This window comes from Puntigrus tetrazona, chromosome 7, assembly GCF_018831695.1.
Source record: "Puntigrus tetrazona isolate hp1 chromosome 7, ASM1883169v1, whole genome shotgun sequence".
Classification (NCBI taxonomy): Eukaryota; Metazoa; Chordata; class Actinopteri; order Cypriniformes; family Cyprinidae; genus Puntigrus; species Puntigrus tetrazona.
Window position 1 is genome coordinate 25,332,152 of NC_056705.1, and position 9,473 is coordinate 25,341,624.

General features: G+C 41.7%; 1 protein-coding gene across 2 annotated transcripts; it reads left to right on the forward strand.

Annotated features, from left to right (window-relative positions):
- Positions 1-1,813: 1,813 nt before the first annotated feature.
- On the forward strand, positions 1,814-6,574 carry si:dkey-56m19.5 (proteoglycan 4). 2 transcript variants are annotated; one of them, XM_043243565.1, is made up of 3 exons: positions 1,814-2,003; positions 4,149-4,643; positions 4,701-6,574. In XM_043243565.1, the coding sequence occupies exons 2-3, from the start codon at positions 4,155-4,157 to the stop codon at positions 5,883-5,885; spliced, it is 1,674 nt and encodes a 557-aa protein (XP_043099500.1). In that variant the 5' UTR covers positions 1,814-2,003; positions 4,149-4,154; the 3' UTR covers positions 5,886-6,574. The 2 variants fall into 2 exon arrangements, with proteins under 2 accessions (XP_043099500.1, XP_043099499.1); XM_043243564.1 differs by having other exon boundaries at positions 1,815-2,003; positions 4,149-6,574.
- The last annotated feature ends 2,899 nt before the right edge of the window (positions 6,575-9,473 follow it).

The window sequence follows — 9,473 nt, forward strand, 5'->3', positions numbered from 1 at the left end:
GTCTAAAAAGCAAAGAGCCGTTGCACCATCACTCTTCAGACACTAGAGGCTGCTGTCTTCTTTCCTCCCCTCAAAAAAAAAAGCTGCATCCTCAGCAAACGTTTTCCTTGTTTTATTGACATGAGACGTATGATTAAACACATATGATGTGCTTGCCAAACTTTCTCTGAGGCGTAAAGCTCACAGACCATAAACCTTTCAGCGCACACAGAGAGTCTGGGAACTGTGTAACCTTGAACTCTCTGCCCAGAATAGCTGGGCATTTTAACAAATGACCAACATGCCAGCTGTGCAACCGAAAACTAAACATCGCACGCAATTTTTAGACATCGTTAAAACGGTCAAGAAACAAAACCTTTTTCACACGAGACCACGAGCTCTCGTGGTTCAAGCATCCGAAAGCAGGATGTTTTAGGATGTTTGATTTTCTTAAAATCTTGGCATTTAGGTACAACGAAAAATGCAAACTGTCCTGTAAAACATGCAGAACTACAGAGAGGAAAGTAGTTTCTCACGGCCGTGTTTCATCACATTCCTTGTGTCTAGCAGTGATGAAAGGCCGCGCTGGTTCATTCCTTCCCTCTGTGTGATTTAATCATGAGCCTGTGATGAAAAAAAGAAAAAAAAAAAGAAAATATATATGTAATTGGCTTGTCTACGTAAGGATCGACTTATAATTACCCACACAGCTGGTCTGCTTTGCCCCAGGGTGATTTTTTTATGAGACCATCCTTTATTGTTAATTTTTATGGGCAACAGCATATCCAATGTTCTTTTTTTTCCTCCTTGCATAACGACGATGTCTAATGTGCTTGATTGCTCTTTGCACATCAATATTAAAAAAAAATATGAATGCCTATTACAACCGTATTTAGCCATTTAAAATATTCAGATTTCTGCATCTGATTAAACAGTAGGCCAGAAGTAACCCAACGTGTAAATAGTGCATACCTGTCTTCGTAAAGACGTACCGTATTCAGCGGCTTGAGGGCGCATCAAATAAGCAGTTATTATATTAGAGCCTGTTGTGAAAGGCGAAAAAGAAGAGTTAATGTTGCATGCTTTGAACTGTATTTAACACATTTCTAGAGCTCACCAAACGGGCCTAGTAAGATCTCCTCACACCTCTGCTTGTACTGTTAACACCAAGTAGCCAGATTACACAAGGGTGCCATGTGTCAGACCACTTTAAGTGGAACGTAATATTAGGGATGACCTCATGACTCTCTTGCATCTTTCTTGACCTGCGGCACATATATGATTCAGAAACATTATTCAGGTGGTTTGCAGACGCGCAAGGAATCCGAGTCATTCAGCGTTGAGGAGATAAGAACGGATGAATGAAATATCTTTCGCTTTGTGTTTCAGCTGTGGTTACATTTAGCTGTTCGTCCTGCAACAAAAATATCTGCTTGAGACTGAATCGGTGCACTTTACACCGTAAAACCAATACCGCGAGACTGAATTCGAAGGCCCTGCTTACGATTCACTTCGTTCCCCTCTCCTTCAGCCATGGGGGTGGAGAATTGCTGTAACCCCTGTCCTTGCACACACACACACACACACACACATATAAAGAAAAATCCATGCTTGAACCAATCAAGCAGGTGGAAAAAAAAGGCAAATCCACCAACTTCAAGTCAAAGGAATACGGTTGCTATAGAGATCACTTCAGAAAGTGAAAGAAAAGGGGGCATTATTCCCAAAACCCATTATAAAGCCCATCTAATCTAGTAAAATATGCACCCAACGTGAGGGGGAAGGGAAGGGAGGAGGAGAGGGAGGGTATATGGATCGTGGGCAGTGGGCAGGAGAGGCTGTGATAACGACAGATGTCTCACAAACCGTGGGTTTAACAGGAGGGGTGAAAAGAGAAAAAACGCCCAGTCGCAGATTGGACCTCAGGGAGAGAGAAGGACCGTCTCGAACTGAGCCACATTCACTACTACAGGAGAAAGGAAAGTACGTTCAACGCGCGGATTTTCACAGAAGCAGAGAAGCAGGTCAGTAAAATGTTAGTAGCGACTCTAAATAACGGGTAAAAATCACTCGAAGCGTTTTTTTTCGGGGCTGGCGATATAGTTGAGCGCAGGCAGCGCGAGCCCTTCTTTGTTCTCGCTATTTTCATATGTCACTCATAAAAACTAAAAAAAGGTACGGCGAAAGCGTTTCTTATCTCTGCTGCTCCACAACCGAACGTGAAACGATGTTGATTTCCTAAAAATGTTTGAATGACACTTTTAAATTGTCACATTTATAATCTTTCTAAGCTTAGTATTAATATGGCAAGGTGTGACTTTTGTCCTAAAATACGTGTAGGTTAAAATATGAGTAAAAGTAAAAACTATAGTCATATGTTAAAGCTTTTGTTTCTATATATATATATATATATATATATATATATATATATATCATAATGAAGCAGTGGGTTACAGGTAGCTCTTGCTCAGTTAAAGATTGAAACATTTTGATTTCCCTTTACTGGCGCTTTTCTGTTGAACGTATTGTTTTAAGGAAACAGGAAGCATTGATTTGCGCTTATAAAAATTCTTACTAAAACGTAAGGAGGAGCTGGTCGATATGAGGAAAGGGGTGGGGGAGCTTGGGTGGTGCTGTTGGGGTGTGGGTGTGTGTCTTTTAAAATGAATTGTGTGCGCCTGCAAAGTGGAAATACTTAAATGTATTAAAATTCACATTTTTATAAAATATTTACACCACATTCCAAACATTTTTCGTTGTGCATCTTATATATTTCAACCTGCAGCCAGACATGGGATAGGCTACTCGGTTTGCCATACTTGCCCTGGGTATTTCACCGGTCTTCAAGGACATAACTTTCAGACCATCATTGAGCATGTTTTACTTGCAAGAATAATGGAGGCTGTGAAGTGTACTGGCACAGATCGCTGTGAGAGGCTGTAATAAAAACTGTCTTTAGTGAGCGCTGACATAGGCAGCGCGTCTCAGCAGTTGGACTCATCTGCAGGTTGGACTGGGGCATGACTGCGTATCCGGTCTTTGTTTGCCCCAGTGCAGCACTATGGACAGCTCCTATTGTAACCCCACCATGCTGCAGCTTAAATTATATTATCCAATTGAGCTGCAATAACTGCAGGTCCTTGGAAGTTGCAAATGGTGTCACATCAATGGCAAAAAAAAACATTTAATCTTCCTCATACATCCATAATTCCATTTATAATTGAAACCAGTTCCGATTCCAATTTACAAATTAGGTTCCTTGCCATTTGTTTTTGGTAAAAGGAAAAATGTTTAAGAAAACCTTTCATTGGAATTAAAAAAAAAAGATAATTAAGATTTAAGTAGCATCATTAGCACTGACAGATGTGACCAATCGTGATCAGTTTGTGTTATCTAATCAGTGTTTCCTCTAAAAATTATCTTTACACATCCCCAAACCAATCTGCTTTACCAACCAGATCCAGCCATGAAAAAATTCTAAGAGAAGTGAATGACTTTTATAGTACATTTTTATTTATTTTAGTGAAACTGTATACATAAAAACAATGCAGACATGATACAATACATGACTAGGCCTGCTGAATAGGTTTTGTCTAGAATTCTAAGGATTTAGAAGTTAAAAGCGCTGTCTCACTTCAAAAAAAACATTATTTACAACCAGTGCCTGCTGCATTCACACTGTAAGACTGGGACCTTGAATAATATTTTTACAAGTTTACAAAAACTAAGTGACATTCCCATCCAGTCACCATTTGTCCTTAAGCCATGTCCTCCTCCATAACAAAGTTGGACTGCATTCAAAGTCCTTGGCAGAAATTGCACTGGATTTAGATGATTGAGTGGATGACCTTTAAATGGACAAACAGGGTGGGCTATGCAAGCAGTTTTACATTTTACAATTTCATATCCATAATGAGGTGCTAAGAATATTGGTTGTTTTCCAGACTAACTTTTTGCACAATCCTGTAGCTCTAACAGTAGAGTATGCCACTAGCAATTGGCAAAATCATGATTTGATTCCAAGGGAATTTATGAACTGATAAACATGTATAATGAAGATATAGAATGGATATTGCTTTATATAAAAGCATCTGATAAAATGCATATATATATATATTGAAATTCAGTAATGTTTGTAGCTTACATAAGATGTTCTTCTGTTTCCACAGAACATCATGGGAGGCAAGCTAAGCAAACGGAAGAAGGGATACGATGTCAGTGACCCTAAAGAGAAGAAAGAGGAGAGTGCTGTGGCAGCAGTTGAACCAGCTGAGAAAAAGGCAGAGACCCCTGTGACAGAGTCGGAGGCTGCACCGCAGGAGGCTGCTGAAGTAAGTGCAGCAGCAAAAGTTGTGGAGTCTGAAGCATCAACCGAGAAGCCCAGCTCCCCTTCAGCAACGCAAGCAGAGGTGAAGAAGGATGATGCTGCTCCAGAAATACCAGTGGCTACAACAGAGGCATCTACCGCTGCATCTAAGGAACCAGAAAGTGCTCCAGAGAAACCAGCAGCTGTACCAGAGTCACAAGCAGCAGAGGTACCAGCATCTGCATCAGAGCCAACAGAAGTAGAGGCACCAGCAGCAGAAGCACCAGCAGCTGCAGTAGAAACACAAACAGCGGCACCAGAGGTATCTTCACCAAAGGAAGCTGCCGATGCACCAGAAGTACCAGCAGCAAAGGACCCTTCAGCTGCAACCAAGGAAGCTGCCAATGCACCAGAAGTATCAGCAGCAAAGGACCCTTCAGCTGCAACCAAGGAACCTGTAACAAAAGAACCTGAAGCTACAGTCGAGGAACCAGTGATAAAGGAACCTGAAGCTACACCTGATGTACCAGTGATAAAGGAACCTGAAACTACACCCGAAGAACCAGTGACAAAGGAACCTGAAGCTACATTCAAGGAACCAGAAACAAAGGAACCTGAAGCTACACCAGCTGCAGAGGAACCTGAAGCTACACCTCAGGAACTAGAATCTGCACCAGAGGCACCAGTGACAGAGAAACCTATGGATGCAACAGAAGAACCAGCTGCTGCACCAGAGACACCAGTAACAGAGGAACCTGTAACACTATCTGAGAAACCAGCAGCTGTACCTGAGGAGCATGCAACTGCCCCAGAGGAACCTGCACTCGAGGAACCTGCACCTGTGCTAGAAGAACCTGTATCGTCGCCAAAACTTGAAGCCTCACCAGTGAAACCTGTCACAGAGGAGGTGGTAGAAAAAGTGGTTGAGGAAGCTGCAAATACCTGTCTGGTGTCCACTGAAATTACAGAAACCATCGCTGTCACGCCAGAATCAGAGACTGTTACTGAGGCAGCGGCTCCAGAGCCAGTCGCAGTGTCTGCCCCAGTGCCTGAACCTGTTTCCGAAGCATTGAGTGCAGAAGAGGTCGAAGTGGCTGTGCCTTCCCCAGAGGAACACACACCAGCCACAGAGCCTGAATCTGAAACTGCTGCACCCCCCGAGGTTACACAAACACAAGCAAATCCTGAGCCATCCCCAGAGCCAACACAACCCGAACCTGTGGCAGAACAGAAGAGTGCAGAGGAGTCCATTCCCTCAATCGTCATCTTAGAATCAACCTCATCCAATGAGCTCTGCCTCGAAGAACCTGCCTCGGCTGTCACAGATCTGAAGCTGAATAACGGAGACTGCGAGAGTGCTGGCTCAGCAGAGAAATCTGTGTCGGCTCCCCCTGAGGTAAATGGAGAATGCCATGAGCGGGCACCAGACGTAGCCCCTGCGGATGTCCTTGAGTCCCCGGTTGAAGCATGTGTAAATGGTGTGAAGGACAAAGAACCCCCTCAAGAGCTAAGTGACTGTGAACTGAAAAAGGACTTGAGTTTGGCTGCTGACTTTCAGGCTCCAGCTCCGATTGGTGACATGGTAGAAGTGCCACAGTGAGTCGGCTGAGCTGTCGACTTCATCTGAGAAACAAACCTTAAATGTGAATCCCATACTGATGCAAACAAACAAATGAAACAATCGTCTGGCAACACAGGCTCTCTGAAAATAAATGTGAAAAATGTCTGTTGTGTTCTCTCAGGCAAAGGAATTTCTGGTTAACCAAAAAGAAATACAACCACCCAAGAGCTAGGAGTGTGAGAAACAAAGAATGAAACAGTGAGGGTAAAAGCCTAAAAGGAAAGGGGAGGGAAAGAATGAGGGAGCTGGAGAGAAAGAGAGTGGAAGGTCTTTGAAGTCTTTGTGGTCGATGTCCTGCTGTCATTGCAGAGAGTGAGCTTACAGGCCTGGTTGAATATGTAAGCCAGAGAAATGATGATTAGACATGAGCAGAATTTTTAATTATTATGATGGCAGAACAGAAACGCTGGACATTAACAATGGTAAAAGATGAATTGAATGAACAGAATGATCTTTTGTGTGCGAGACTGATCCATACTGAAATGGTTTATTGGATTAGCATTTAATAGTATATAATCTAATTTAGACCACATTTCTGTCACCATGTAATACGGAGATTTGAGGATGAAGCATTTTGAACTTTTCATGTTGGGAGAATCAGTGGGGAATGTTCATTTTAACTTAATGGCTTGGCTTAGAAAATAAAACACTCTGTTATACCTTAAAAATGTTTCTTTCTTTTTTGCATTTTTGTGATGTTGTGCTTTTTATTCACTTAAATGAGTAATACTGAAAGAGCATTTCAAATAAAAGCATGTTGCAATCTCCTGCGTAGAGCAGACCCGTTTTGTTCCAAAAGCATGTGCTCAGCACGTGCAGTGTTAATTACTACAGGAGTAGCATACTGTAGACAGCTGCAACAGTTACGTTCAAGGCCGGTTTTCAGCCATTTTGTGCAGCAGTAGAGATCTGACTGGCAGGTCACCATTCCAACGGTGTCCCAAGAGTCATTGACTTTGTAAATTTGTACTGTGGGCTGGGCATCAGACACGTGTTGTTTTGACTAACATGGAACATGGCCATGAATACAAATGTCTGTTCGAATGCTTAACTCCTATCAGGTCGTGGTAGAACAGAGGAAAGGATTTTTCTTCACAGGGGGGAAAGAGGTTTCAGGATAACAAGTGGGTGATGCCGTACAATGCAGCAGACTGCAGAGGAAGAACAGGACTGGAGAACGTCTCTGGCTTGAAAGGAGGAGCTCTGAGACAGGGAGAGAGCGGCCATGACAAAAAAAACACATAATGCCTTCAGACAGTTTTACGCATACGCATTCATGTACATAACCTCCTACATAGAAAGGAAAACACATTAGAACCAGAGTTTAATAAACTCACAAAAAACAAGTACTGGAAATGTGCTACTCTCACCTACTCTCTAAAGAAAAGGGAGAGTGTCTCACTTAAGTGTGAATGCACAGAACTGATTACAGGGTACGTTTGTACCACTGTGTGTGTGTGTGTGTTAGCATGAGAGGAGAACAGAGGTTAGCATGAGAAAGGCTTTGCGAGAGATGATGCTGGAAATATCCGAAGGTTCCCAAATGCCCTCCACAGGCACCATAATGAGCTCCTCCACATACCAAGCACAAATTCTCTCTGTTTTTAAAAAAAAAAAAAAAAAAAAAAAAAAAACACAGGCATACAGATTTATGAAAGGAATGTTCTCTAAAGCTGAGGGGGCGGGGTGGGATGGTGGGTGAATGAACTCACTGGCTTCAGTGTTTTTCAGAGTCACTGTTAAACTTGTTCTCTTTGTGTAATCAGAATGAACAGAATGTATTTTGTACCACTTTCTGAAAAATACTACTTAACCTAATTATAGAGCGGCGTTAGACATTTAAAGGGGTAGTGCCCCAAAAATAAAAATCCTTTCATAATTCACTCACCCTCTTGTTGTTCCAAAACTGTTTGACTTTTGTTATCTTGTGGGACAAATTTATTTTATTAAGTTTTTTTTAAAGAATTTTGCACACTCAACACTGACATTTTAACAAATTAATTCCTTTTTTTTTCAGTGAATGATCTTGATATTTTGCACTATATGGTCTATAGTCCTCTTACAGTTTGTCATCAAGAGGAAATCTCTGGTTTGCAGATTTAAGGGGAGAGGTCCAGTGTGAGGAATTTTCTGTACAAGGTATCCAGTTTCCTCATCCCATCTTACTGTGCTTGGGGAGCAAGGTTCCTTCCTTCCTTCAGCTTTCTCTCTCTCTTTCTCATGCTCTCTCTCTCTCTCTCTCTCTTGCTCCCTTCCTCCCATATTCTTTCTCTCTTTTTCTTAGCTTTCATGCACAACAGATGAGAGGCCCTGCTTGCATCTTGATTTAAAGGCTCTACACAGTGCATATTTGTGCAGCCGCAGCTGCAGTGCCTGGATACACCAGCACTATGTGTTCTATACTGGTTCCTTGGCACAAAATTCAGTGTGCTTTCCTGTCTCTTTCTACACATGAGAACATTTGATCATTCACTTTCACAGCTTTTAATATAAAATTGCCTTCCTAAAAAGAAGATAGATCAAATCTGCCACATATATATATATATATATATATACACTTGTTTTGGGGATTTTTTTGATATTGTAATTTTTAATGAACATTTCACAATCTGAAAATGACAGACTCCGCTCTGGTGACAAAGCTTTTCTCCAATCATTTACTCCAATCGTTTAACTATCACGGAAAACAGACAAAGTGAGAATTTTAGCATTTTACTATGTGTGCAACACTACACTGGCGACAAAAATATCCTTCTGTGATATTCTGATCTGATTTTTATTAGGCAGAAGAGTAACATATTAGCATATTATAACATATTTTTTTATTTACTTTATGTCTCCGAATTGTTTCGTTTTTGCAATATTATTTTAGTGGAAGTGCCAATAAAGATTATCAGAACTGTGATAAATTGTGAAAGGAAGGGGGAAAAATAGATAGAAAAAACTCAGCATCCTGAAGTTCACAAAAAAAAAATAAGTGTGTTTTTTTTATTAAATCCATATCACATGACCACAAAAAGGCCTGTTGATCCTTACAGAAAGTCAACGGTTGACTGCGGTCCAGGTCGCGCCACTTTTGCATCAGTACACGCTGAAGAAAATGATTGTCTCACCCAAGTGAACTGACTTCTTTCTACTACCGATTTCAATCCTTGAAAGGCGAGTGTTAAAATGTAAAAAAAAACAAAAAAAAAAAACTGAAAAACTCCAAGGGGGATTCCCATTGTTTTTTCTGCTCCTCTCTTATTCTCTCTCTCCCTTTGTGATTCATGGCCTGGCAATGCTCTGCCCATCTGTGCAGCTGCTCTGTAAGGCTGTCATTATATGCTGGTGTGCAGAAGGCTTTCAGCCTGAGCTCAGTCATACTTACAACCAGTATTGATCCACGGGTTAGCTTAATGGCCACCGAGAGGGCCGGGTCTGCCTCCTTACCCTTTCCCCTCTATTGCTCTCTCTGTCCCTCCCCCGTGCATATAGATTGCACTGTTCCTCAGCCTGGCCTGCAGTCTATTCAAGCTCTGCAGCACACTTTTGTAACAGACCCAGGCAAACGCACGTTGGAGAGGT

Bases quoted from the DNA above. Each gene is read 5' to 3' on its own strand.
- si:dkey-56m19.5 (XM_043243564.1), top strand. From the start codon at position 4,155: ATGGGAGGCAAGCTAAGCAAACGGAAGAAGGGATACGATGTCAGTGAC.